The 26,024-nt window shown below is 34.7% G+C and overlaps 1 protein-coding gene across 6 annotated transcripts in view; it reads right to left on the bottom strand.

The window, feature by feature from the left end:
• Window positions 1–26,024, bottom strand: part of ACAD11 (acyl-CoA dehydrogenase family member 11) — a 104,063-nt gene that overhangs the window by 56,928 nt on the left and 21,111 nt on the right. For 5 of the 6 annotated variants that reach the window (XM_060099017.1, XM_060099019.1, XM_060099018.1 and 2 more), the window contains exons 4-9: window positions 25,819–25,980; window positions 24,041–24,205; window positions 8,914–9,055; window positions 8,213–8,334; window positions 6,213–6,319; window positions 4,760–4,886 (exon numbers count right to left, since the gene is read on the bottom strand). In XM_060099017.1, coding sequence (XP_059955000.1) covers window positions 4,760–4,886; window positions 6,213–6,319; window positions 8,213–8,334; window positions 8,914–9,055; window positions 24,041–24,205; window positions 25,819–25,980 — 825 coding nt within the window. The remainder of the gene's footprint in view (window positions 1–4,759; window positions 4,887–6,212; window positions 6,320–8,212; window positions 8,335–8,913; window positions 9,056–24,040; window positions 24,206–25,818; window positions 25,981–26,024) is intronic. The other variant, XM_060099020.1, reaches the window with a different exon arrangement.

Genomic DNA, 26,024 nt, shown 5'->3' with positions numbered 1-26,024 from the left:
GCTTGAAAGCACCTGGCAGAAGCAAAAGCAAATTCACTCTGGAGGAAGAGCTTTTATAAAAAGTCTTAACTAATCCCTGCAGATAAAATTCCATTCCAAAGAACATGAGTTCAGAATGAAAAAATACTAAACACTCAAGGTAACAAGCCACCATTAGCAAGAATTAACAAAAACAATAGTTCAACAAAACAGAATCACACCTGCAAAGGCCACAGATAGAATAGTGATCAAACACAGAATATAAAGTATTTGTGTCCAGTAGATTTCAAGAATAAAGGAAGGAATTAAAAGGATGACAAAGGACTATCAAACTTGGCCAGACAAATTTGAAAAAGAACTGAATGCAACTTGAAGCAAAGAAAAACCATAGTAATTAAACTTAAAAATTCAATGGCAGTGGTTCTCAAACTTTGGTGGCATCAGAATCACTTGGTAGAACACAAGAGCCCAGGTCCTATCCTACTTCAGTGAGTCTACTTCTGTATTCCTACTTCTGTAATCTTAACTAGCTCTCTAGGCAATTCTGACACAATCCAAATAATGAGACCCACTGCTCTATGCAAGGTTGAAAAGTAGATTAGATACAGCCAAATAATAATAATAATAAATTGAAAGAAGGATCTGAAGAAATTATTTCTTTCTTGAATGAAGCACAGAAATTCAATAGAAGGAAAATACGAGTGGTTAAAAGATATGATGATACAGAGAAAATCATTACTTCCCTTTTCTCAGGCAAAAAAAGGAAAATAAAAGGGGAAAAAAAGGTAAAAGTTTATTAGCAGATTCTCACTAAAGGAGCTTGATCCAAGAAGAAACATCTGAGTTGTAAGAAGGAATAGTAAATAAGGTGATAAATACATGGGTAAATGGACATTTAAAAACTAGCCACATAAAAAACAATAACAATAATCTCTCATTTGTGCAACTAAATCAAGATGAACTAAAATATTGGACTATAAGGGCCTTCTCCAATATTTTGCTATTAAAGCATCTCTGTACTTATTTTCTACACATAGGCTAGTAGAATTACTGAATTAAAGGCTATGAACATTGGCCAAAACTCCAAATTACAAAATTATTTTCTAAAATTGTTCCACCAATTTACAGTCATATGTTAAAATGTTCCTCTTATTGAAGCATGGCTAGTCTAGAATACAGTTATATTTAGTTAAAACTTCAAGAAGACAAAAGATGGCTCTTTCACAGGCACCAGGATGAATAGCACTTGTCATTCTGTCAGGAAGTCAGTTAAGTTGGAAGAATTCCTGTTTAGGGTTGTTTATTATTTCCATCCCTCACATTACTATGGAAAGAGTCAATGCAATTGTGTTTGATAAGATATATGTAATGTAATACATGTACAAATTCCCCATCTGTGACTACCTCTCTATGACACTACAGTTCTGAGAAATTAAATTATGCCATTTATATAATTTTTTAAAAATTTGTATTATTTAATACTTCCTGTTCTAAAGTCTATAGATTTGGAGATTTCCAAATCTATTTGTGGTATGGTAGGAGTCAGAATTAAAATAAAATATCTCATTACAAAGAAGCTTTCTTTAATTCTTTAAGTATGAAAAAGAGTTTACTGATGAAAAAAGAAAGCAGAAAATATGCTTGGTGCCTGATCAATTCTCCCCAAATATCTCCTTTAACATCTAACTTTCTCATTCACTGATTGAGATACTGCTTTGTATTATGTTGGTTCAGAATCTTAAATCTGAGCCTACAAATAATTTTGCAATATAATATGTTTTTTACTTTAAACTTAAGTCCGTTAGAAAAAAAGAAGCAACAGTTCCTCCCTAGTATATTATTAAACTCAGTAGGAAAATATGACTAATGTTATCATTATGTTAAAAGTGTGTTCTCAGATATGTCATGTTGCGAGTTCCTGTTTTACATGCTATTTTATTAGGACTCCTCATCCATTTTAAATAGCAAGAATTGCCCTTTTTTTAAAATTTCTTTTTTCTTCCTGTTTTCTTAAGACATAATTGACATACAGCACTGTATATGTTTAAGGTATATGGCATAATAATTTGACTTACATACATCATGAATGATTATCACAACAAGTTTAGTGAACATACATCATCTCATATACATACAAAATTAAAGAAATAGAAAACATTTTTTCTTGTGATGAGAACTCATATTTCATATATAACATACAGCAGTGTTAATTATATTTATCATGTATATTACATCCCTAGTATAACTGAAAGTTTACACCTTTTGACTACCTTCAACCAATTTCCCCTCCTCCCCCGAGGAAGAATTGCCTTTTAACATTTAAATGGATGATGGGTTCTGATGTTCTTACTTTATGATATTCAAGGCGTTTCAAAAGGTCATTAGAATAGCATAAACGGACCTTATTTTTTCCCATTATAGAAAATTGGAAAAATACGTAAAGTATTAAGAAAAAGTCATCAAGAGTCTTACTAGCTAAAGATATGTACTATCAAGATGTTAGTGTATTATATGATACAATCTTATTTTCTAGATATGACTGTTTTAGTTTTTATAAATGTAGTTATAGTCATATTGGCTTCCCTGGTGGCACAGTGGTTGAGAGTCCGCCTGCCCATGTAGGGAACACGGGTTCGTGCCCCCGTCCAGGAAGATTCTACATGCCGCGGAGCGGCTAGGCCCGTGAGCCATGGCCGCTGAGCCTGCGCGTCCGGAGCCTGTGCTCTGCAACGGGAGAGGCCACAACAGTGAGAGACCCGCGTAACGCAAAAACAAAAAAAAAACTAGAGTGCTTTTTTTATTTATCATAAAGCATTTTCCTTTATTGCGAATTCTTTGTAAATATTTTAGTAGCTGCATGATATGAAGTTCAGCAGATGTATCACAGTCCAATTTGTAACACCTCTTCTGTGCTACATGCTTCCCTGGATCGCTCATTTACATTTATGAATGAAAGAACATGGCTACTTGGTTTCCTCTCCCAATTTGAGTCTCCTTTGAATAAATCAGTAAGGCTGATGGGAAAGCTGGGGTCTACACCAAACACACCATTGGGAAAAAAAAAAATGGAGGAGCACCAACAGTCATTGGAAACCCTGGCTTCTTTGAAACACATCATATGCTTTTTTAGAGTACTCTGGCAGCCTTTTGTCTGGGGCAAACACCATTGCTACCCAGGAGTGTTAGAAACCAACTCAAGCAGCCCACCTATTACAGGTTAATTCTTTTTTTTTTTTTTTTTTGCGGTACGCTGGCCTCTCACTGCTGTGGCCTCTCCCGCTGCGGAGCACAGGCTCCGGATGCGCAGGCCCAGTGGCCACGGCCCACGGGCCCAGGCGCTCCACGGCATGTGGGATCCTCCCGGACTGGGGCACGAACCCGCGTCCCCTGCATCGGCAAGCAGACTCCCAACCACTGCGCCACCAGGGAAGCCCCAAGCCCCCAGGTTAATTCTTAAATCAAACATCTTGATTTCTCGTCCTCTTCTCACTCTTGCTCTCCACAACGGGCAATCACAGGGGACTCCATTGTAAAAAAAAAGTGGTTACCACCTGAGTTACAGTCCTCTCTTAGAAATTCTTCTGAGATGTGTTTAGGTTTTTTCTTTGGTATGACCCACTCTGCTTCCCAAATCCTTTTCCATTCTCTTTTCAAAACCTTTAGTCCTGTGATGTGTACTTCTCCTGTTTTTGTGCTTTTACCAATTCCATTTAAAAAAAAATTACTTTATTGTTAATTCAAGAGGATTTTATTTGTGTGAGGGGAGGTAAATGCTGATTTCAGTCTGCCATCTTGAACTCAAAGTGTTGCATTTTCTTTTTAACACCAAAAGTTCAGAATTTTATTTTAAAAAATATTTTAATTTTATACTGGAGTATAGTTGATTTACAATGTTGTGTCAGTTTCAGGTGTACAGCAAAGTGATTCAGTTATACATATATATATATATATATTCTTTTTCAGATTCCTTTCCCATATTGGTTATTACAGAGTATTGAGTAGAGTTCCATGTGCTATAAATATGTCCTTGTCCTTGTTGATAATCTATTTTATATATAGTATATTTTATATATATAAATCTTTATAATAATTTTTATCTTTTCTTCACAGCATTTATCATCTCTTACTTAATGTCTTTCTTTCATGCTAAAGTATAAGCTCTGTAGAAGCATAAGCCCTGTCTTCTTGTTCTTCCTTTTACTTTCAATGGCTTAACCCATTATTAGGTACCTAATAATTATTTGTTAACTGAATGAATGAATGTGTCACATAACTTGTCTACTCTCAGTGAATTTACTGAAACTTAACACCTTAAAATAGTAGCTTGTGGGGGGAGTGATGGTAGTATCTGTGAACAGCTTGAAATGATATACAAATTTTTCTGGGTATGCCTCTCTTATTTAGCCTACAGTTCTCAATTTTCAAAGGGGCCCATTAAAGAAAAAAAAAGCTGAAAGTCACTGCCTTAGGAAAAGACCCACAAAGTAGCATTTAACTCTAAAATATTTAAAGATCTCAACTTTGTAAACCGCTAATTCCCTCTGACTTAATTTTAATTCCACAGATTTATCTGTGGCATTCCCTTGGCATATCTTAGAAGCTTGGAATTTCTCAGGATCAGGTTCTGTAGCAGTTCAGTGCTAAGGTGAGGAGGGGCATCTAGGTAAGGATTGACTGCAAAGAAATGATACCATGGTACTCCTAGAAGCAGAGATAACAGAAGTAATTCTTCAATAGTCTTGGAGCACAAATACATTCTGTTTGTTTATAGAATACTTACCTTTTCAGCTGGGAGGATGTGTTGTTTCATGAACTGCTTCACCCTAGTAAGAATTTCTTGGCCTGTCCTAGTCTGTACAAATAATTGTCTGGTAGTATCAGTCTGTGGAAGTGCAGTACTGAAAGTTCTTTATTAAAAAAAAAAGTTACAAAGATGTGCAAAACCATTATTATAGATTTCTGAATAGAATGTAAAGTCTTCCCCCAGTTTCCCAAAAACATCTCTCAGAAGAAGTTTCCATATTTTGGAGTTTTTTGTCTTTCATGTTATGGAAGGAATGCAGAATCACTTTATTTTGAACATTAAACTTTAGTGCTTAAAGCACTTTTTGGAGAAAACAAGCCTGGCATGACCTCAATCAATGGGAGTTTAAAATCTTTATTGAAGCCACATATCAGAATCTCTAAACAAGAAGGCAAAGAAATAGAATACAAATTTAATAATTACTCTTAGTATATGCCTCACAAATACAACTGCTGGATATCATTATAAACAAGACTTTTAAAGATCATTATGAAGAGCAGCATCATCATTTGTTATGTTGTGGAGATTACAAATATTCATGTATGAGATGAATTGTAAAACACAACTGTCCTAATGATATGCCATGGATATTTGTGGCTTGGGCAGAATTTCCAGGGACAGCATCATCCGTGCATTCAGTAAGTGCTATATATCACACTTTTTTTTTGTTTGTTTGTTTTAAATTTTGCTTTATATTGGAGGATAGTTGATTTACAACATTTACAATGTTTCAGGTATACCACAAAGTGATTCAGTTATACATATACATATAGCTATTCTTTTTCAGATTCTTTTCCCATATAGGTTATTACAAAGTATTGAGTAGAGTTCCCTGTGTTATATGGTAGGTCCTTGTTGATTATCTATTTTATATATAGTAGTGTGTATATGTTAACCTCAACCCCCTAATTTATTTCTCCCCTCCATCACACCTGTTAGATGGGAGTGTGTTTGGAAGAAGTGTATTAGATGTCTCAAAAGTGCTCCACTAATGGAGATATGAATTTCAAAGACTCTTATGAAATGTCTAAATACAGTTTCATGCAATGTCATGGTGGAAGAGAGCAACATTTCTAAACTTAATAAATCATCTTATATAATACATAACTTTAAACAGGTATATGTAAGTAACTTAAACATTAGAAGGAAACATTTGAGAATTTTATCAATATCTTAAAGATTTATACATTCAAATTGGCAAAAAAAACCTTTTAATCATTAAATGGGTACTTTCTTTAAATCTGAGGTCAATTTATTTTCAAGCATAAAAGAGATTTACTAAAAAAAATTGACCATGATTGGCAGCAGCAATTCTGGTGTTGTAAGCAATAAAAACAATCCCTATCCCCCTAAAGTTTATGACCTTCACATACAGGCTTCACATAAAGGCTGTAATTTGAGTTAGCCACAGAATCTATATTTTGCTTACCTTTTTGAGAGTTGTAATCCAGTTTCTGCTAGAGGTTGCACAATGTTGGCAAACTGAAAGCTACTTTCAGATGCATTATTTCCCAGAAGATATCTACTATATACTCCCTATAAGTAAATTAATACAAAGTGATTAAAATTCATGGAAAACTATTCTTCAACTATCCAGTCTTTCCAGTTTCCCAGCTATGTGAATCACTAAACTTACAAGGTACTAAGATATAAATCAGACTATCAGTTCTATTAATTTACATGCAGGCATAATTATACCACTCCAAATTAAAGAATTACACTTGTATCATTTGGTTAACATACTCTCATCATAACAGAATTATAACTGGAAGTCAAACCAAACTTTAAAATGAGTTTAGCAGTTACTAAAGATACCAAATTGGTAAGTTATATCACCTCTAAAGATCATTGCTCTCCCTTCACAGTGGAGAAAAAAAAAATCTAAAGAAACCGAAATAAAATTCAAAACTATAAAACCAAAGAGAAGGCAATGAGAGACTTCTAAAAGTATTTTATCTCATTTTTTTGGACCCCTAATTTAGGTGAAACTATTTTCCTTTGAACAGTGTTAGTTGAATGCTCATCTGTTTTTCTTTCTTAATTCTCCATGTTCTGTGTTTCCAACATAATATCCTCTCCTATTCCCTGTCCCAAACACAATCAACTGAATTTCATTAGTTTTTTTCTTTATATAATTCTTTGTACAATAAAACACTGTAGCAGTCTTTCCATCATTTCCAATTTCACATTTCTAGTTAGAATGGAATGTTTATGATCATCTCTAAGGCTACTAACTACCTAGTTTATGACATACATATTAATTTCAATCATAAACCACGTCAAGCTTTTATTTGAAATGAAAATACATTTTAAATTCAAAGCCTATCTGTTATCTCACTTTGGAAATTGACAGATATAGAAACATACCATAAACGCTATTTTGAGAAATGCATCTAATCAACATGATTAACTAATATGATTAATATGATTCTAAACTACAGGATGAGATGTAAGACAACTATTTCCTAGACATTTCAGTTATTGGAGGACAGCATGAACTGTGAGGACAGGGAAAAATAACCATAATTTTTGTTAATCCTTCTTTTCCCATCCTTTTTTGTTTCTAAAATCTCTTATTTACTTGTTCTTCCTCCAAGCCCTAACCCCTTGCCAGAGATGAAGAATCTCAATTTCTTAAATAAACTAAGACTCAAAGTATAAGGGAGCTGAGTTAGTATAATGAAGAATGCATTTGTCTAAACTGTAAATTTACAAAACTGAATTTATGTTCAGTTTTCTCTCAAAATTTATCACATAACTATCACGTTATTAGAAAATGGACAATTAATTAATTATGTGTTTGAGTGAGCTTATCTACTCACTCAAACACATAATTAAGAGGCTTCTGTATGCTAGGTACTGTGCTGGCTTTGGGAAATACAATGATAATTCCTTCATCATCAGCCCTAACAGGGTTTTATAATCTGAATCAGATATCATATAAGGAGTTTAACTCTTTCTTATATTGGATATTCAGGAAATAGCCAATTATCACATGCTTTTTCTCTTTTTGTTATTATGTCTTTCTCTCTCCCTTCTTCCATCTTTTTGGTTTATTATACCAAAAAGTGATACCACATTTTGCTACTCAAATTTTTCCCTTGCCAAATTCCTATTCTGTAAACTCTGGATTTATGTTTTATCCATGTCTGGTATTTGTTATTATGGAAACTAAATTGATCTAAAGATAAGAATTTAAGGGAACACCCTGGTGGTCCAGTGGTTAGGACTCTGTGCTTTCAGTGCCGGGGCCCAGGTTCAATCCTTGGTAGGGGAACTAAGATCCCACAAGCAGAGCCATGATGTGGCCCAAAAGAAAAAAAAAACAAAAAAAAACAAAAAAAGGAATATAAAACCCCCAAAGTCCAAAAATATTGTCAACAGTCCATAAATAAGTAATGGTGAAACACATGTTAAAAAATTAATTACCTGTGCTATTCCAGCAATTTTAAAATATGAAAGGGCAAGAAAAAAATTCCAGTTAGGAAGATTAGAATTAATTCCCCTGCAGCGGCAATATATTGAAATTAGTTCTTCCATTGATGGTACCCCTATAAAAACAGTACATACTATAAACATTAATAAGAATGTCATGGTGAATATTTTAAAATGTCATATTGCATATAAATATAAAACTGAACATAAAATTAATCCATATAACAAAACATTAATCATTTAACAAAACATTATATCTATATAATTATAATATTATAATTAAAATAATAACTATAATATTATCTTATAATAATATATTATTACTTATATTATAGTATAAATTATATTATACAATATAAATAATATATTATATTATTATTTATATTAATTATATATAATAATAAAATATATTATAATTAAAACATTATGATCCATATAATTATAATCCATATAACAAAACATGCTCTAAATGTTGATTTCCAAAAGAACATTATATACAAATGATTATAATTTGTAACAAATTACTAGAAGTGGAATGATACATTCAAAAAAATTGATAGAATAAAATGATTTAAACATTTCAAGAAACAAAAGCTATTTATCTAAGATTGCAATATAATCCTTTTATTAATTATGAAGAAAAATAAATATAATTTTATATTAATAGCAATTTAGGCAACATTATGTTTTCATACCTATGTTTTCTTGCAAATGAGGACTTTGACTTAACAATGGAATGGTCCTTGGCCAAAAGTAGAACACAGAGAGATGAGCTAAGTCTGACAGAGGATGACCAATGGTTGAAAGCTCCCAATCTAGTATAGCTACAACTCGAGACTGTAATTAAAAATAAAAAGGTTTTAATATATTAAATCCAAAACAACTAAAATAAGGAGATGAATGAAATAGAATATATTAAAAATCGTATTTTCCATCAAAAGCAAATGTAAAGCTGTAGTTTGCAGTCTTTACACACAGTGGCACATTTCATTTATCAAATAGAGCCAAGTCCCCTGTTTCCATTGCTGGCCAACAGCTCTGCATTTTACTTTACACAGCCTAACGTGTCTACTAATGAACAGAGGCAAAAGCAGTTGAAAAGTTTCAACTGAGAGTAACTATAGTAAAGAAGAAATTCTAACAATTACTTATAATTTAAGAATCTATGCTCTGGTAATGAATCTTACAACATAACAAATATTACACTCTTATGACAATAGTAATTTTTTAAAGTAAGTTATTTCATGCAGTAGATATAAAACTGTAATTGTTATAAAAGATGCTGTTTGTTTTATGAATACAAAATCCACCATTATATAGCAACATGATAAAAGAGTTGTGTAATTTGTAATCAATAACACGGAAAGCTTTCCTCATTCTATTTTGTAACAATATGTATCAAGGGACTATATAGCTTTATGTTAAGAACACAGGACATTCAACTGCAAATACAAGGGGAAAAGGCAATTTGTAAAACAATATGCATAGTATGATCCTATTTGTTTAAATAAAAAGGGTACAAATGAATATGCAAAGTTGAAAGAATATATACCAAACTGATAGCAATGGCTATGGTTACTTCAAGGGACTGAGGCAGGAGGGATGGGATATGGGAGGAGACACTCCATTGGAGGGTTCTGTACGGGAGGAGTGACATGATAGGATTTGTATTTTAAGGTCACTCTAGCTGCTATGTTTTGAATAGACTGTAGGGGAGGCAATGAGGAGGCTGCAGCAATAATCTAGACAAGGTTATCTAAGCCAGATAAAACAGCAAAGCTCACTTAAGCAATGCAAGTTACTGGGTTTCATGCCTTTATGTAACTTTGTGTGTGTGTGCTTGCACTCCCTTGCTTCTCTCACACACTTGAACACATTATTGTAGCTTTAAGGAAAAATGTGGTCTTTGGAATCACAGACCTGTATTCAAGTCCTAGCTCCACCATTTACTGGCTGTGTAATTCTGGACAAGCTAGTTAACCTTTCTGATTCTCAATTTTTGCAGCCATAACATACACCTTTTGCATAGATTTAGTGTGAAGATGAAATAAGAGCAGGTAACATGTCCATTGTGTTTACCAGTGTCTAGCTGCGAAGTACCTGACATACAGTAGGTGGCCAAAATGTATTTATTCAATGAATAAGTACAGAGCCTGGCACATAGCAGGCAATAAAAAAATTATCATTATGACTATGGGAAGATCACTACTTCCTCTATGATTTGACTTCATAAGACTTTTTATGGTTGTGGTTATATTGAATTATAAGTTACTATATTAGCTAGATTTGTTAAATTTGCTTAAAAAAGGGATTGGACACATTTTTCTCTATACCATTCTGTTTGTTTCTGTGCTCTTGACGTCCAAAGAAAAGAAGATGATATACTTAATTATGCTATAAATGTTTACCTTTTTTTAATTGAAAATTGGGAATTTTCTCTGGAGTTAAATTTCAAGAAATTTGAAACATTTTAAAAGTAAGTACCCACAAAGTTATAAAACAATAGCCAGTGAGAAAAACTGATGGTTCATCAAGTTATCAATTAGTATAAATTAATTAGCAATGGTTTATTAGAATCCTGTCTATTCCTGTTTGTATACAGAGCTATAGAAAGTGTAGCATAACTTCTAGTGGATGAGGTGAACATTTACTAATTCATTTTGCTGCTAAAGAACTTAAAATGATTTCTGAGAGTTTTTCTGAAACCTCAGCACAACCGAAGCTTTTCATTTTGTTGATTATCTTCTACATTGAGTTTTATTTTCTAGTATGCTTTTTGCCGTATTGAATTTTGTAAAATTTTTTATTTATTTTTGGCTGTGTTGGGTCTTCACTCTGCACGCGGCCTTTCTCCAGTTGTGGTGAGCAGGGGCTACTCTTCATTGCAGTGCACGGGCTTCTCATCGCAGTGGCTTCTCTTGTTGTGGAGCACGGGCTCTAGGCACACAGGCTTCAGTAGTTGTGGCATGCGGGCTCAGTAGTTGTGGCACGCAGGCCCTAGAGCACACGGGCTTTAGTAGTTGTGGTGCACAGGCTCAGTAGTTGTGGCTCACGGGCTCTAGAGTGCAGGCTCAGTAATTGTGGTGCACGGGCTTAGTTGCTCCGTGGCACGTGGATCTTCCTGGACCAGGGATCGAACCCATGTCCCCTGCATTGGCAGGCGGAGACTTAACCACTGCTCCACCAGGGAAGTCCCTTGAATTTTATTAATATGTATGTATATTACCTTTTCAAAACAAAAGAAACACATGCAATACAGTAGGACTGACAATAGATGAAGGAGGTAGGAAAAAAGATAATAATTTTTAATAAAGTGATAAAGCTAAGAGTAGGTTATTACATAAAATTAAATGTCACAGGTCATATTGATATATAGTTTTTAGTGTTGACAGCAGAATTTGCTCTGAGTTTTCTACGGACAAAATAAAGTATGAAGCATAATCAGTCACAATGTTTATAGTGCATGTAGATTAAAAACAAACCAGCTGCACTTGGGTTGCTTCCAAGTGCCCATCAACAGATGATTGGGTTAGAGGACGTGGTATATACACAATGGAATATTACTCAGCCATAATAAAGAATGAAATATTGCCATTTGCAGCAACATGGATGGACCTAGAGAATATTATGCTTAGTGAAATAAGTCAGACAGAGAAAGACAAATACTATATGATATCATTTACATGTGGAATCTAAAATATAATACAAATGAATGCATAGGCAAAACAGAAACAGACTCACATATAGAAAACAAACTTGTGGTTACAAAGGTGAAAGGGGAGGGGAGAGGGACAAATTAGGGGTATGGGATTAACAGACACAAACTACTATATATAAAACAGATAAGCAACATGGATATATTGTATTGCACAGGGAATTATACCCATTATCTTATAATAACCTATAATGGAGTATAATCTGCAAAAACCCTGAATGACAATGCTTTACACCTGAAACTGAAACTAACATTATATTACAAATCAACTGTACTTCAAAACAAAGCAAAAAAACTCAGCTGCTCAAGAGTGACAATTTTCATGGAGAGATCAGTCAAGACAGCAGAGTAGAAAGACCATGAGTTCACCTCCTCTCATGAGCACACCAAAATAACAACTATAAGCAGAATAACCATCAATGAAAAAGACCAGAACCTACCAGAAAAGATCTTCTACAATTAAAAACATAAAGAAGGAACCACAATGGGGTGGGTAGGACAGGTGGACTCACAATATAGTCAAGTCCCATAACCCCAGATGTATGACCCACAAACTGGAGAATAATTACACTGCAGAGGTTTTCCCACAGGAGTGAGAGGTCTGAGCCCCACATTGGGCTCCCCATTCTGGGGGTCCTGCAGCAGGAAGACAAGCCCCCAGTGCATTTGGTTTTGAAGGCTAGTGGTGCTTAATTTTGGGAGTCCCAGAGGATTGGGGGAAACAGAGACTTCACTCTTAAAGGGTGCACAAAAAATCTCACACACTCCAGGACCCAAAATAAAAGCCATGATTTGATAGGAGCCTGGGACACACCTACCTATTGCTCTTAGAGAGTCTCCCAGAGAGGCAGGGGGCAACTGCAGCTCACTCTGGGGCCACAGACACTAGTGGAAGCCATTCTTGGGAGCTCCTTCTACCATGTGGACATTGGTCTTGGCAGACACCATTGTGGAATCCTCCCTCTGGCTTATTACCCCCAGGACCCAGCCCTGCCCTGGTCCAACAGCCTGTAGTCGCCAGTGCTGGGGTGCCTCAAGCCAAGTAACTAACTGGGCAAGGACACAGACCCACCCATCAGCAGACAGGCTGCCTTAAGACCCCCTAAGCCCACAGCTGCCTCTGGACATGGCCCTGCCTACCAGAGGGCCCAGGACCTAACTCCAGCCACCAGTGGGCGGGGACCAGATGTAAGAAAACCACAATCTGGCAGCCTGCAGACACAGCCCACCTACCAACAGGCCAGAGACCCTGCCCTGGGACAAGCCGGGCCCCAGCCCTGCTCACTAGCAGGCTAATTCAAGCTTCTTGACACCCCAGACCCTGTGTCAGAAACCCAGCCCCCACCAGCAGCAATCTGATACCATCTCTGGAATCCCTGGACCCTGCAACCAACTCCAGGACCTTCTCTGCCTGCCAGTAGTCCGGAAATAACCCCAGGACCTGGCTTCACCCACGAGGAAGGTGGGCAACAACCCTGGAGTCTTCTGGACCCTGACTCTGCCAACCAGTGAGCCAGCACTAGCCTGGGGCCCCCTGGGCTAGTTCTTCAGTCTGTGACCTCGTGACCCAGCCCCACCAACCAGCAGCCAGCAGCCTCCACATAAGGCAGAGCCTAGCAACCAACTGGACTGGGGGTTAACCAAACCTACCAGACTGCCCGCATACTCAACTGGCCACAAGAGAAGGTCCCAGGTAGCCCTCATAGGGGGAACACCTAGAGCATATAGCTTGGGAGATGAGAAAGAAGTGCACTGCTGGGATGCATAGGGCATCTACTACAGGAGGTCACTTCTCTAAGTGTGACTAACTAACTTAGCAGATACATAAAAATACAAACAGCAACTTAGGCAAAATGAGGTGACAGAAGAACATGCTCCAGATGAAGAAATAAGACAAAACACCAGACAAAGAACTAAGTGAAGTGGAGACAGGAAATCTACTTAAGAAAGAGTTCAGGGTAGTGATGGTAAAGATGATGAAAAAACCCAGGAGAAGAATGGATGCACAGAGTGAGAAGTTAGAAGTTCTTAACAAAGAGTCAAAAAATATGCAGAACAACTGAACAGAGATGAAGAATACAATAAATGACATGAAAAAATATGCTAGAAGTAATCAATGGTAGACTAAATGATACAGAGGAATGGATCAGTGAGCTGGAAGACAGAGTAGTGGAAATCACTGATGTGGAACAGAAAAAAGAAAAAATAAGGAAAAGAAATGAGGACAGTTTAAGAGACCTCTGGGACAACATCAAGCACAATAACATTTGCATTATAGAGGTCCTACAAGGAGAAGAGAGAGAGAAAGGGGATGAGAACATATTTGAAGACATAACAGCTAAAAACTTCCCTAACCTGGGAATGGCAATAGACATCCAAGTCCCATAAGTGTAGAGTCCCATAAAGGACTAACCCAAAGAGGAACATGCCAAGACACATTTTAATTAAAATGGCAAAAAGCAAAGATAAAGAGAGACTATTAAAAGCAACAAGGGAAAAGCAAAAAATAACATATAAGGGAACTCCTATAAGGTTATCAGCTGACTTTTCAGCAGAAACTCTACAGGCCATAAGGGAGTGGTACAATACATTTAAAGTGGTGAAAGGAGGGCTTCCCTAGTGGTGCAGTGGTTAAGAATCCACCTGCCAATGCAGGGGACACAGGTTCGAGACCTGGTCTGGGAAGATCCAACATGCCATGAAGCATCTAAGCCTGTGCACCACAGCTACTGAGCCTGCACTCTAGAGCCTATGAGCCACAACTACTGAGCCCGCAGGCCACAACTACTGAAGTCCATGCGCCTAGAGCCTGTGCTCTGCAACAAGAGAAGCCACCGAAATGAGAAGCCCACACACCACAACAAAGAGTAACTTCCACCCGCCACAACTAGAGAAAGCCAGTGCGCAGCAAAGAAGACCCAACACAGCCAAAAATAAATAAATTTTTTAAAAAAAGAATAAAGTGATGAAAGGGAAACCCTACAACCAGGAATACTCTACCCAGCAAGGCTCTTATTCAGATTTGATGAAGAGATCAAAAGTTTTACAGACAGACAAAAGCTAAAAGAGTTCAGCATCACCAAACTAGGTTTACAAGAAATGTTAAAGAAACTTCTCTAAGCAAAAAAGAAAAGGCCATAACTTGACACAAGAAAATTATGAAATGAAAAATTTCATTGGTAAAGGCAAACATAAGTAAAGGTAGGAAATTATCCATGCACAAAACTAGTAGGAAGATTAAAAGACAAAAGTAGTAAAATCATTAATATCAACAATAAGCAGGTAAGGAATACACAACCAATTAGATGTAAAATATGATACCAAAAAGAGTAATCATGAGAGGAAGAGAGTACAAATGCAGGGTTGTTAAAATGCATTTGAAATTAAGCAGTTAGCAACTTAAAACAATCATATATATATATATATATATATATATATATATATATATGTATGTATGTATACCCACCTACCTCATCATAACCACAAACCAAAAATCTATAATAGATATACATACAAAAAAGAGAAAGGAATCCAAACATAACTCTAAAGATACTCATCACATCGCATGACAAGAGAAAAAAAGAAGGGGATAAAAAAGACCCACAAAACAATTAACAAAATGGCAATAAGAACTTACATCTCAGTAATTACCTCAAATGTAAGTGAAATAAATGCTCCAATCAAAAGACACAGAGTGGCTGAATGGATACAAAAACAAGACCTGTATAGTTGCTGCCTACAAGAAACTCACTTGAGATCTAAAGACACAAAAAGACTAAAGTGAGGGGATGGAAAAAGGTATTCCATGCAAATGGAAATCAAAAGAAAGCTGGGGTAGCAAAAGTTATATCAGACAAAATAGACTTTAAAACAAAGACTGTTACAAGAGACAAAGACACTACACATAATGATCAAGGGATCAATCCAAGAAGAATATATAACAATTATAGATACATATGCACCCAACATAGGAGCACTTAAATACATAAAGTGACTATTAACAGACATAAATGGAGATATCGACAGTAACATAATACTAGTGGGGGACTTTAACACCACACTTACATTAATGGACAGATCATCCAGACAGAAAATCAATAAGCCTTAAACGACACATTAGAACAGATGGACTTAGTTGATATATATAGAATATTCTATCTGAAAGCAGTGGAATACATATTCTTTTCAAGTGCACATGGACCATTCTCCAGGATAGAACACATGCTAGGCCACAAAACAATCCTCAGTAAATTTAAGAAAACTGAAATCATATGAAGCATCTTTTCCGACCACAACACTATGAGACTAGAAATTAACTACTAGAAAAAAACTGCAAAAAACACAAGAGGCTAAACAATATGCTACTAAACAACAAATGGAACACTGAGGAAGTCAAAAAGGAAATAACAACTTACCTAAAGACAAATGAAAATGAAAACATGAAGATCCAAAATTTATGAGATGCAGCAAAAGCAGTTCTAAGAGGGAAGCTTATAGTGATACAAGCTTACCTCAGAAAAAAGAAAAATCTCAAATAAACAACTTAAACTTACACCTAAAGGAACTAGAAAAAGAAGAACAAACAAAACCCAAAGTCAGTAGGAGAAAATAAATCGTAAAGATCAGAGCAGAAATAAATGAAATAGAGACTAAAAATCAATAGAAAAGATAAATGAAACTAAAAGCTGGTTCTCTAAGAAGATAAGCAACACTGATAAAACCTTAGTCAGACTTATCAAGAAAAAAAGGGAGAGGGATCAAATCAATAAAATCAGAAATGAAAAAGGAGAAGTTACAACTGACATCACAGAAATATAAAGAATCATGAGAGACTACAATGAACAACAATATGTCAATAAAATCAACAACCTCGAAGAAACAGACAAATTTTTAGAAAGATACAATCTTCCCAGACTGAACCAGGAAGAAATAGAAAATATGAACAGATCAATTACCAGTAATGAAATTGAATCAGTAATTTAAAAACTCCCAAGAAACAGAAGTCCAGGACCAGATGGCTTCATGGGTGAATTCTACCAAACATTTACAGAAGAGTTAATCCCTATCCTTTTTAAACCATTCCAAAAAATTGCAGAGGAAGTAACACTTCTGAACCCATTCTATGAGGCAAGCATCACCCTGATATCAAAACCAGACAAAGATATGACAAAAAAAGAAAATTACAGGCCAATATCATTAATGAACATAGATGCAAAAATCCTCAACCAAATACTAGCAAACCAAATACAACAACACATTAAAAGGATCATACACCATGATTAAGTGGGATTTACCTCAGGGATGGAAGGACTTTTCAATATCTGCAAATTAATCAATGTGATATACCACATTAATAAACTGAAGAATAAAAATCATATGATCATCTCAATAGATGCAGGAAAAGCTTTTGACAAAATTCAACATCCATTTATGATATTTTTCTTAAGAAAGTGGGCATAGATTAGGGAACATACCTCAACATAATGAAGGTCATTCATGACAAACCCACAGTTAACATCATACTCAACAGTGAAAAGCTGAAAGGATTTCCTCTAAGATCAGGTACAAGACAGGGATGCCGACTCTTGCCATTTTTATTCAATATAGTATTGGAAGTCCTAATCACAGCAGTCAGACAAGAAAAAGAAATAAAAGGAATCCAGATTTGAAAGGAAAAAGTAAAACTGTCAACTCTTTGTAGATCACATGGTACTATACATAGAAAATCCTAAAGACACCACCAGAAAACTACTAGAGCTCATCAATGAATTTGGTAAAGTTGTAGGATACAAAATTAATGTACAGAAATCTGTTGCATTTCTATACACTAACAATGAACTATCAGAAAAAGAAGTTAAGGAAATAATCCCATTTACCGTTGCATCAAAAAGAACAAAATACCTAGGAATAAACCTACCTAAGGAGGTAAAAGGCCTGCAGTTGGAAAACTATAAGACTCTGACAAAAGAAAATGAAGATGACACAAACAGATGGAAAGATATACCGTGTTCTTGGACTGGAAGAATTAATATTCTTAAAATGGCCATACTACCCAAGGCAATCTACAGGTTCAATGCAATCCCTATCAAAATACCAATGGCATTTTTCACAGAACTAGAACAAATAATTCTTAAATTTAGATGGAGGGAATTCCCTGGAGATCCAAGGGTTAGGACTCTGTGCTTTCACTGCCAAGGGCCTGAGTTCAATCCCTGGTAGGGGAACTAAGATCCCACGAGCTGTGCAGTGCAGCCAAAAAACAATTAAATTTTTATGGAAACACAAAAGGTCCCGAATAGCCAAAACAATCTTGAGAAAGAACAGAAGTGGAAGAATCATGCTCCCTGACTTCAGACTATACTACAAAGCTACAGTCATTAACACAGTATGGTATTGGCACAAAAACAGACAAAAAGATGAATGGAATATAACAGAGAATATAGAAATAAATCCATGCACTTATGGTCAATTAATCTATGACAAAGGAGGCAAGAATATATAATGGAGAAGACAGTCTGTTCAAAAACTGATGCTGAGAAAACTGGACAGCTACATGTAAAAGCATGAAATAAGAACATTTTCTCACCCTACATACAAAAATAAATTCAAAATGGATTAAAGACCTAAATGTAAGACTAGAAACAAAACTCCTAGAGGAAAACAGACCACACTCTTTGATATAAATTGTAGCCATATGTTTTTAGATTTATCTCCTAAAGCAACGGAAATAAAAGCAAAAATAAACACATGGGGCCTAATTAAACTTAAAAGCTTTTGCACAGCAAAGGAAACCATCAACAAAATAAGAAGACAATCTACTGAATGGGAGAAAATATTTGCAAATGATATGACCAATAAGGGGTTAATATCCCAAATATATAAACACTCATACAACTCAATATTTTTTTTAAAAACTGATTAAAAAATGGGCATAAGACCTGAATAGACTTTTTTCCGAAGAGGAAATGCAGATGGCCAACAGGCACATGAAAAGATGTTCAACATCGCTAATCATTAGGGAAATGAAATCAAAACCACAATGAGATATCACCTCACACCTGTCACAATGGCCATCATCAAAAAGAACACAAATAGCAAATGCTAGTCAGGATGTGGAGAAAAGGGAACCCTCATACAATGTTGGTGGGAATGTGAATTCATGCAGCCACTATGCAAAACAGTATGGAGATTTTGCAAAAAACTAAAACTAGAACTATAATATGACTCAGCAATTCCACTCCTGGGTATATATCTGAAGAAAACAAAAACACTAATTTGAAAAGTTACATGTATCCAGTGTTCATACCAGCATTATTTACAGTAGTCAAGATATGGAAGCAACCTAAGTGTCCATCAACAGATGAATGGATATAGAAGACATGATATATATATATATATACACACACACACACACACAATGGAATGCTACTCAGGCATAAAAAAGAAGGAAATTTTGCCATTTGCAACAACGTGCATGGACTTGGATGGTATTATGTTAAGTGAAATAAGTTGGACAGAGAAAGACAAATGCTACATGATATCACTTATATGTGGAATGTAAAAAATAAACTAGTGAATATAACAAAAAAGAAACAGACTTATAGATTTAGAGAACAAACTAATGGTTACCAATGGGGAAAGGGAAGGAGGGAAGGGTAATTTAGAGGTAGGGGATTAAGAGGTACAAACTATTATGTATAAAATAAGCTATAAGGACACAGAGAATATAGCCAATATTTTATAATAACTATAAATGGAGTATAACCTTTAAAAATTGTGAATCACTATACTGTACACCTGTAACTTACATAATACTATATATCAACTATACTTTAATTTTTTAAAAGTAACAATTTTTCTTGGCAATGGCTTAAGAAAAATGTGCCCCATCAGTCTGCATGAAGGAAACATTGTGTAGTGGACTGAAATGTCTTCAACAACATCAAGAGAATTTCCAGGGGTATGTAATCCCTAGAAAGCAGCTTGTGCTGAAAAGTGATTAAAAGGACAAAAACGAATCAAGTCTAAATGTGAGAGTGGGAGTCTAGATGTAAAAGGCAACTTGATAGTTCAAGAAGAATAGAGAAGATTTGAAAAAGCCATTTAAAAAAATGTCACAGAGATGAAGTTACAACCTAGATGAAAATATGCAGCATTATGCAGCATAGATATGTCCCAGACCCCATTAACGTGACTTTACGACTTCTGTAGCAAAAATACAATGAACCAAGATCAGGGTTGGAGATTATATATAAAGTCAAGAGGTGAGAAGATTCTGCAATAATAATATAAGGTCAGGAAACTTTATAACTCTTACATTACTTGCACACACATTCACAGTCAAAAAATTATTAATTCATTGATAATAAAGAAGGTAGTTCTTGAAATGATTGATCATGCCCACCTGGGCCAGGCAAGGTGAGAAGTCAAATGAAGTCAAAAGTTGACCAGTTCCAACAGAGATGAGAAGCAGTACAGTGTGGAAGGAATCATATGGAATTGGAAGTCAGTAGGTCTGAGTTCAAAACCTGGCTTTATGACCAAAGAGCATATTAAGGGTATTTAAAAACATCTGAAAAGTAAAAAGATTGGAAAAAAACCCCAATCCCCATGGCTTTTCTAGCAATAAAATTAAGTTTTATAATTAAGCTTTTCTCTAAATACACTGACATCTTAGAAATAGTGGGGGAATTAAAAAGAAAAATCCATTAAAAAGACAAGTTTTGTTTTGCATAACAAATTTTTTTTCCATAAGACAACATATAAAAGGCTGCAAGGCAGATGACTTCAGAAGAAACAGTGCCCTTATATTTATCGTAAATACATCTGACTACTAATTAATGAATGCAGATAAAATATCTATGGGTTTATTAAATATATTTATTTTTCAAGTTGAAATGGTAATATGTACATTAAATTCCAAAATCTTAAACATTTCTCTGCCAGATAGGTAAGATTTATATTTGGAAAATTAACGATATTTTTCAGGAAAACTGGATTTCTTTTAAACATTGCAGTAAGCATTTTTTACTACTGAAACACTTGCTCAAACATGCTTCAAATACCTTACATATCAGTAACTAGAAAATAACTAGGGATTGTGAAATTGAGTGATATATTTTAGTTTGGTTATTCCCTTTAGTAATTCTTTACTGGTTTACCACACACATTCTTAGATGGTTTATCATTTAAAATTGTTTTTGTTTTCTTTCTTAATTGTTGTGTTTTCTGACAACAAAAATAAAATATGCTGCTGTTTGGGGGAAAAAAAACAATAAAACCTCAAACCTTAAACAATACAGAAATGTACAACTTATAAATCTCCTATAATTTCATTCCCTATAAGTACTGTTTAGGTTTTAGTACATATCTACTGAAAGTAAAGATTTACTTTTACCCTAATTTTTTCTAAAGAATAGAGCTTGATAGGCAATCTTGGAAAAGCAGAATATAAAAACAGAGGGGAAAAGAATGGAAAAGAAGAGAACTGAAATAAGTTGAGCACCAGCTGTGCCAGGTACCAGCTAGTTGCTCCATATCAATTACCTCATTTTAGCTCCTTGGGAACCCTGAATTTTTTTTTTCCCAATCCAAAAGGCACACAAGTCACACAATGTCAATTTCCTGGCTTTGATAATATACTCTAGTTGTGTGAGATCTCTTTGGGGAATCTGGATGATGGATGCACAGGCCCCTCTACAATTTTTACAACTTCTTGTGAGTCTTTAATGATTTCAAAATAAAACGTTACAATAAAAACTGAGGCACAGTAAGGGGTTAAGGTCATACTGGTAGAGAATAAAAATTAAGCATAAATAAATGAGATGGAAATAGTACCTTAGTGATTAAAGTCAATTATTTTAACATAGATTCATTCAGAAACGTGTAACCACCTGCAGAAATGAATAAGATGCATTTACTGCTTTATAGGAGCTCTTAGTCTAGAAGGTCCCCACTTATTGAGCATCTACCATATAGACTCTAGAAACAAAGGTAAGAAAAAAATTAATTAAAGGTATAATTCTTACCCTCAAAGGAAAAATAAAAAGCTTTCAATCATATCCCTAGGAATATATACAGTGGAGCACATACATATACACATCCAGGGACTGATTTTCCAATTTTTGAAGTGCCTTCATGAAAAAACAAACGTAGTCTAATTTCCTAATTATTTATGAAATTTAAAAAATGAGATGGAACTATTGACTAGAATTAAATTCTAAAGTTTCATAGCTTTTAATGCCAGTCCACAGTGGGAATGTTTTCCTTCTTTGACTACTCTCTTAATTTTACTGTATGATATACTTTAGCATTTGGGTATATATTGTTCTCTGCTGTTACCCGAGTATCTTTTCTCTCCATCTGTATTTTGAGCTCGTCAAGAGCTGTTTTTCCTTCTAACCCCATGTTTCAGAGCACACAGTTTGTAATAAATAAATGCCAGTTGACTTGTACTTTGTCAACTCTATGTTACTTCCATAAAAAATTAGCTACACATATTTATATGAGACAGAAATTGATTAACTTTGATTTAACTAATAATTAAGGGATTACTGGGTATAAAGTAGAAGACATTTTACTAGCTACTATATAACCCTAAAACATAAAAGATAATGATATATGTAACAAATTAGCATTGCCTCCACAGAACTTAAGTTAGATGATTCCTGTTTGGCAACTTTAATCCTATAAGAAACGGTTTTCTAACATGAGATTAAATATAAAAAGGGAATAACTATTTGGAACTTACCTGCTGTTACTTTCAGCATATTTAATATTTAATTTCAGCATATTTAAACATCTTGGTAGACAACACATTACTAAGGAGATTTAGGTCTGAATTTTTCCTTCCTTGCTTACGTAATGAATGTAAAAGTACTGTAGTTATATTGATAGAACACATAAAGAACGCTGACTTATTCAAAGATAGGCTCCAAAAATATTAATGAACCAAATGAAATAGATAAAATATAGACCAGATCCTGCTGTTTTAAGGTATATGCTTTTCTAATTTTTCCAGGTTATAAATTAGCAATCTTTAATTTTCCTATTCTATATTTAACAGTCATAATTCAGAATTCATCCATGCCATTAACAAAAAGTTACATACGCACACATATGTATAATTACATATACATAATTTAAATACCCAAACTGACTTTTCTATGAAAAATTTTCTGTCTTGATGGTGAATGTGCTCGTATGTCTTTATATTATATTTGAACTTTCAATTGATATAGCAGTACTTTGAATTATGACAGCAATGCAATTTATAATGTTATTTTCCTCCTGTCCTCTTCCTGTATGAAAAGAACATGAAACCCAGAAGCTTAGCACATGAATTTAGAATAGCTCTTCCTGCCCTAAAACATCTTAGCATTCTGAGAAAACTAATGAACCCAGAAAATTTTCTCCTAAGAAGGAAGATTCAGGGAACTGTAAATCATTCACATCAATATCAGAATGCTAAGGGCCAAATAAATGTCTTGTCCAAAGGCATACAGGTAAAGAGAGGAGAACTGAAGTACTTTCTTCATTCCCACCACACTCCTCCAATCCCAGGCCTCACTATGCTCAGTGGAGGAGGGTTATAGCTCTGATTTGTTTGTACTCTTTATAAAGATTACACTGTGTACATTTACACAGGGCAAGGTTACATTAACCTCATACAAATTCTTTTGAAGCCTCAAAAGAGTCTTTTGGAATTCTGTCCTCTCTGAGCTTATAATAATCAAATTAAAAATTCTTTATCAGATATGGAAAAAAATGAAAATGAACCAGAAGAAAGAGCAAGAACGTGGATAAGCTAAATATATTTAGTAGCTGAAAAATTTCTTTGAAGAAAACAGCAACATGCATGTAAATTCCCAAATACTTTTAAAGTAGTAAATTAGATGATTAGACCCAGCCTTTTAAGGTGGGCAGATACCTATGCCAGAATATCTGCAGGACTTATTTCTAAAAGTTGTGAGTGATAAAGTTAGTTTTGAATATAGGGGAAGAATGGGGATGGAGTGGGCTCCTTCAGTGCTCTGGGGGAACATCTACTTAGTACGTGTGTCCCAAATCAGACATACTCAATTTTTAATAAACAGGGCTTCCAATACCTCTTTAGGGTGGAAAACTATGTTATCTAGTTTGAAATCTCCATGAATCAAATTTTCTTCATTGTCATTATCTGGCAAGTTTTTCATTAGCCAGTCAGATAGTTGGTTCATGGCAGGGATGTCCTGATGAGCTGCAGCTTGATATTGCTTTGTCCAGGTTGATACCTAAAGATATATAAATTTTAAAAAAATGACAGAGCTGAAAGTGGAATATAAGATTCAGCAATTCTAAAATTAAAACAAAATTCAATTATATCAAATTTTGTTTTAGTGTTAAATGCTCAGGACAAATGCCGTGATACTCATATTAGCCTAAAACACTCATATCAGCCTGAAAACTTCAACATTTAAGTTTCTCTTCCATCTAGTTCCATTTTACTTACCTAGACTTTTATCAGGAAAAAAAATACTGGCCTAGGAATCAAGAGACGTGGGTTCTAGTCTTTATTCAGCAACTATTTTGTGGAAGGAGAAAAAAAAAAAGAACACACACAAACACACATACGTACATACCAAAAAAAATAGACATAGAAAATTTCTGGAAGGGTCACAAGAAACAAGTAATCCCTGAAAACTGTAATATGGGGACTAGAAGAAGAAGGGAGATTTTTATTTTTCATTTTAATCCCCTTTCTTATTACCCATAGAATTTTCTAAAGAATCTTCAAAAATATATTACAGATATGAAAAATGCAAAGATTTTTTTATTGTTCTTAGAATTGAATGCAAATAAGACAACCTATTCTCAAAGTTCTCCATCAACTGAAATAATATTATTATTCTACTTATATCTCTCTCCCCACTTTCTAAGGTATCTCTGTTCAATTTAGTACAGTAAAGATCTTCATCTTTGGAGTCACAGAAGGTTGGGTTTAAATTATGTCTAAGCCACTTATTTGTATATTACTTAATACCTGCAAGCCTCAGTTTCCTCATCTGCAAAATGGGGGTAGTAATAGCTATGTATTAGGGTTCTTACAAAGATTAAAAAACACTAGGTCTAACAACTCACCTAGCATGGGTGCTGGCACATAACGAGTATTCCCTAAACCTTAGTTCCCATTTCTCTCCCTTCTGCCCCCTCAAAAAGACATATGTACAAAGGGAAACAGCCCCATACATATCTGGTCTTGCTGTTCCTTTCATTTGAAATGCTCACCATCTCTTCCCTATTGCTCTAGATTTTATCCTTCCTTAAATACACAGTACAAGACATATCTTTCCCGGGAAGCTTTCCCCAACCTAAGCAAGGGCATACTGATATCTCCTCTGAATGGAACAGTTTTCATGATGAGTACCAAACAATTTACTACAAGATTACATACTCTTTTACACCATTTTCAAGTCTCATGTAAATGAGATTCAGGTATAGATGTCTCAAAAATGACCATAAGTTCCTTTAGGGGAAGAACTTAATTCTATTTTCCTGATATTTAACACAGTATTCAGCACATATTAAACATACATTCATGCTTAATAAATATCTGTTAAACTAATTTAAAAAGGGAAAATTGTATAGAAAATATATTGGTAAATTAAATGAAGTGATAGAAACAGCTTTAAATCTGCATTTATGTACATGCTGTTACAGAAGCTTTTGCTGAACAAAATCTGATATAAAAATATAAAATTATTTTATGTTTAAAACAAGTCAATCTGACAGCTGATATAAAAAGTTATAGCCAAGTTTTAGAAAAGTATAAAATAATAGGTTTTTATTTTAACTAATATTATTTCCAACAACTTGAGAAAAGGAGCTGTTTGTGTGGATGCATTACCTGTCTTTTGCAGTACCCAGCACCTCTACCATATCCTTCCAGCTGCAGTGACTGTATATTCAAGGAATGTAACTGAGCCAAGGTTTCTATCATGGCCACGTATATGGCTGAGCGTTCTGCTGGGCTAACTCCAGGAATTGTGAAATCACGAAAGATTCGGCCCTATGGAAGCAATTACAACAGATAATATAAAACAAGATAAATCT

This window comes from Mesoplodon densirostris, chromosome 5 (genome assembly GCF_025265405.1).
Source record: "Mesoplodon densirostris isolate mMesDen1 chromosome 5, mMesDen1 primary haplotype, whole genome shotgun sequence".
NCBI classification, from domain to species: domain Eukaryota; kingdom Metazoa; phylum Chordata; class Mammalia; order Artiodactyla; family Ziphiidae; genus Mesoplodon; species Mesoplodon densirostris.
The sequence above is the reverse complement of the archived record's forward strand: the minus strand, read 5'-3'. Positions and strand labels throughout refer to the sequence as shown.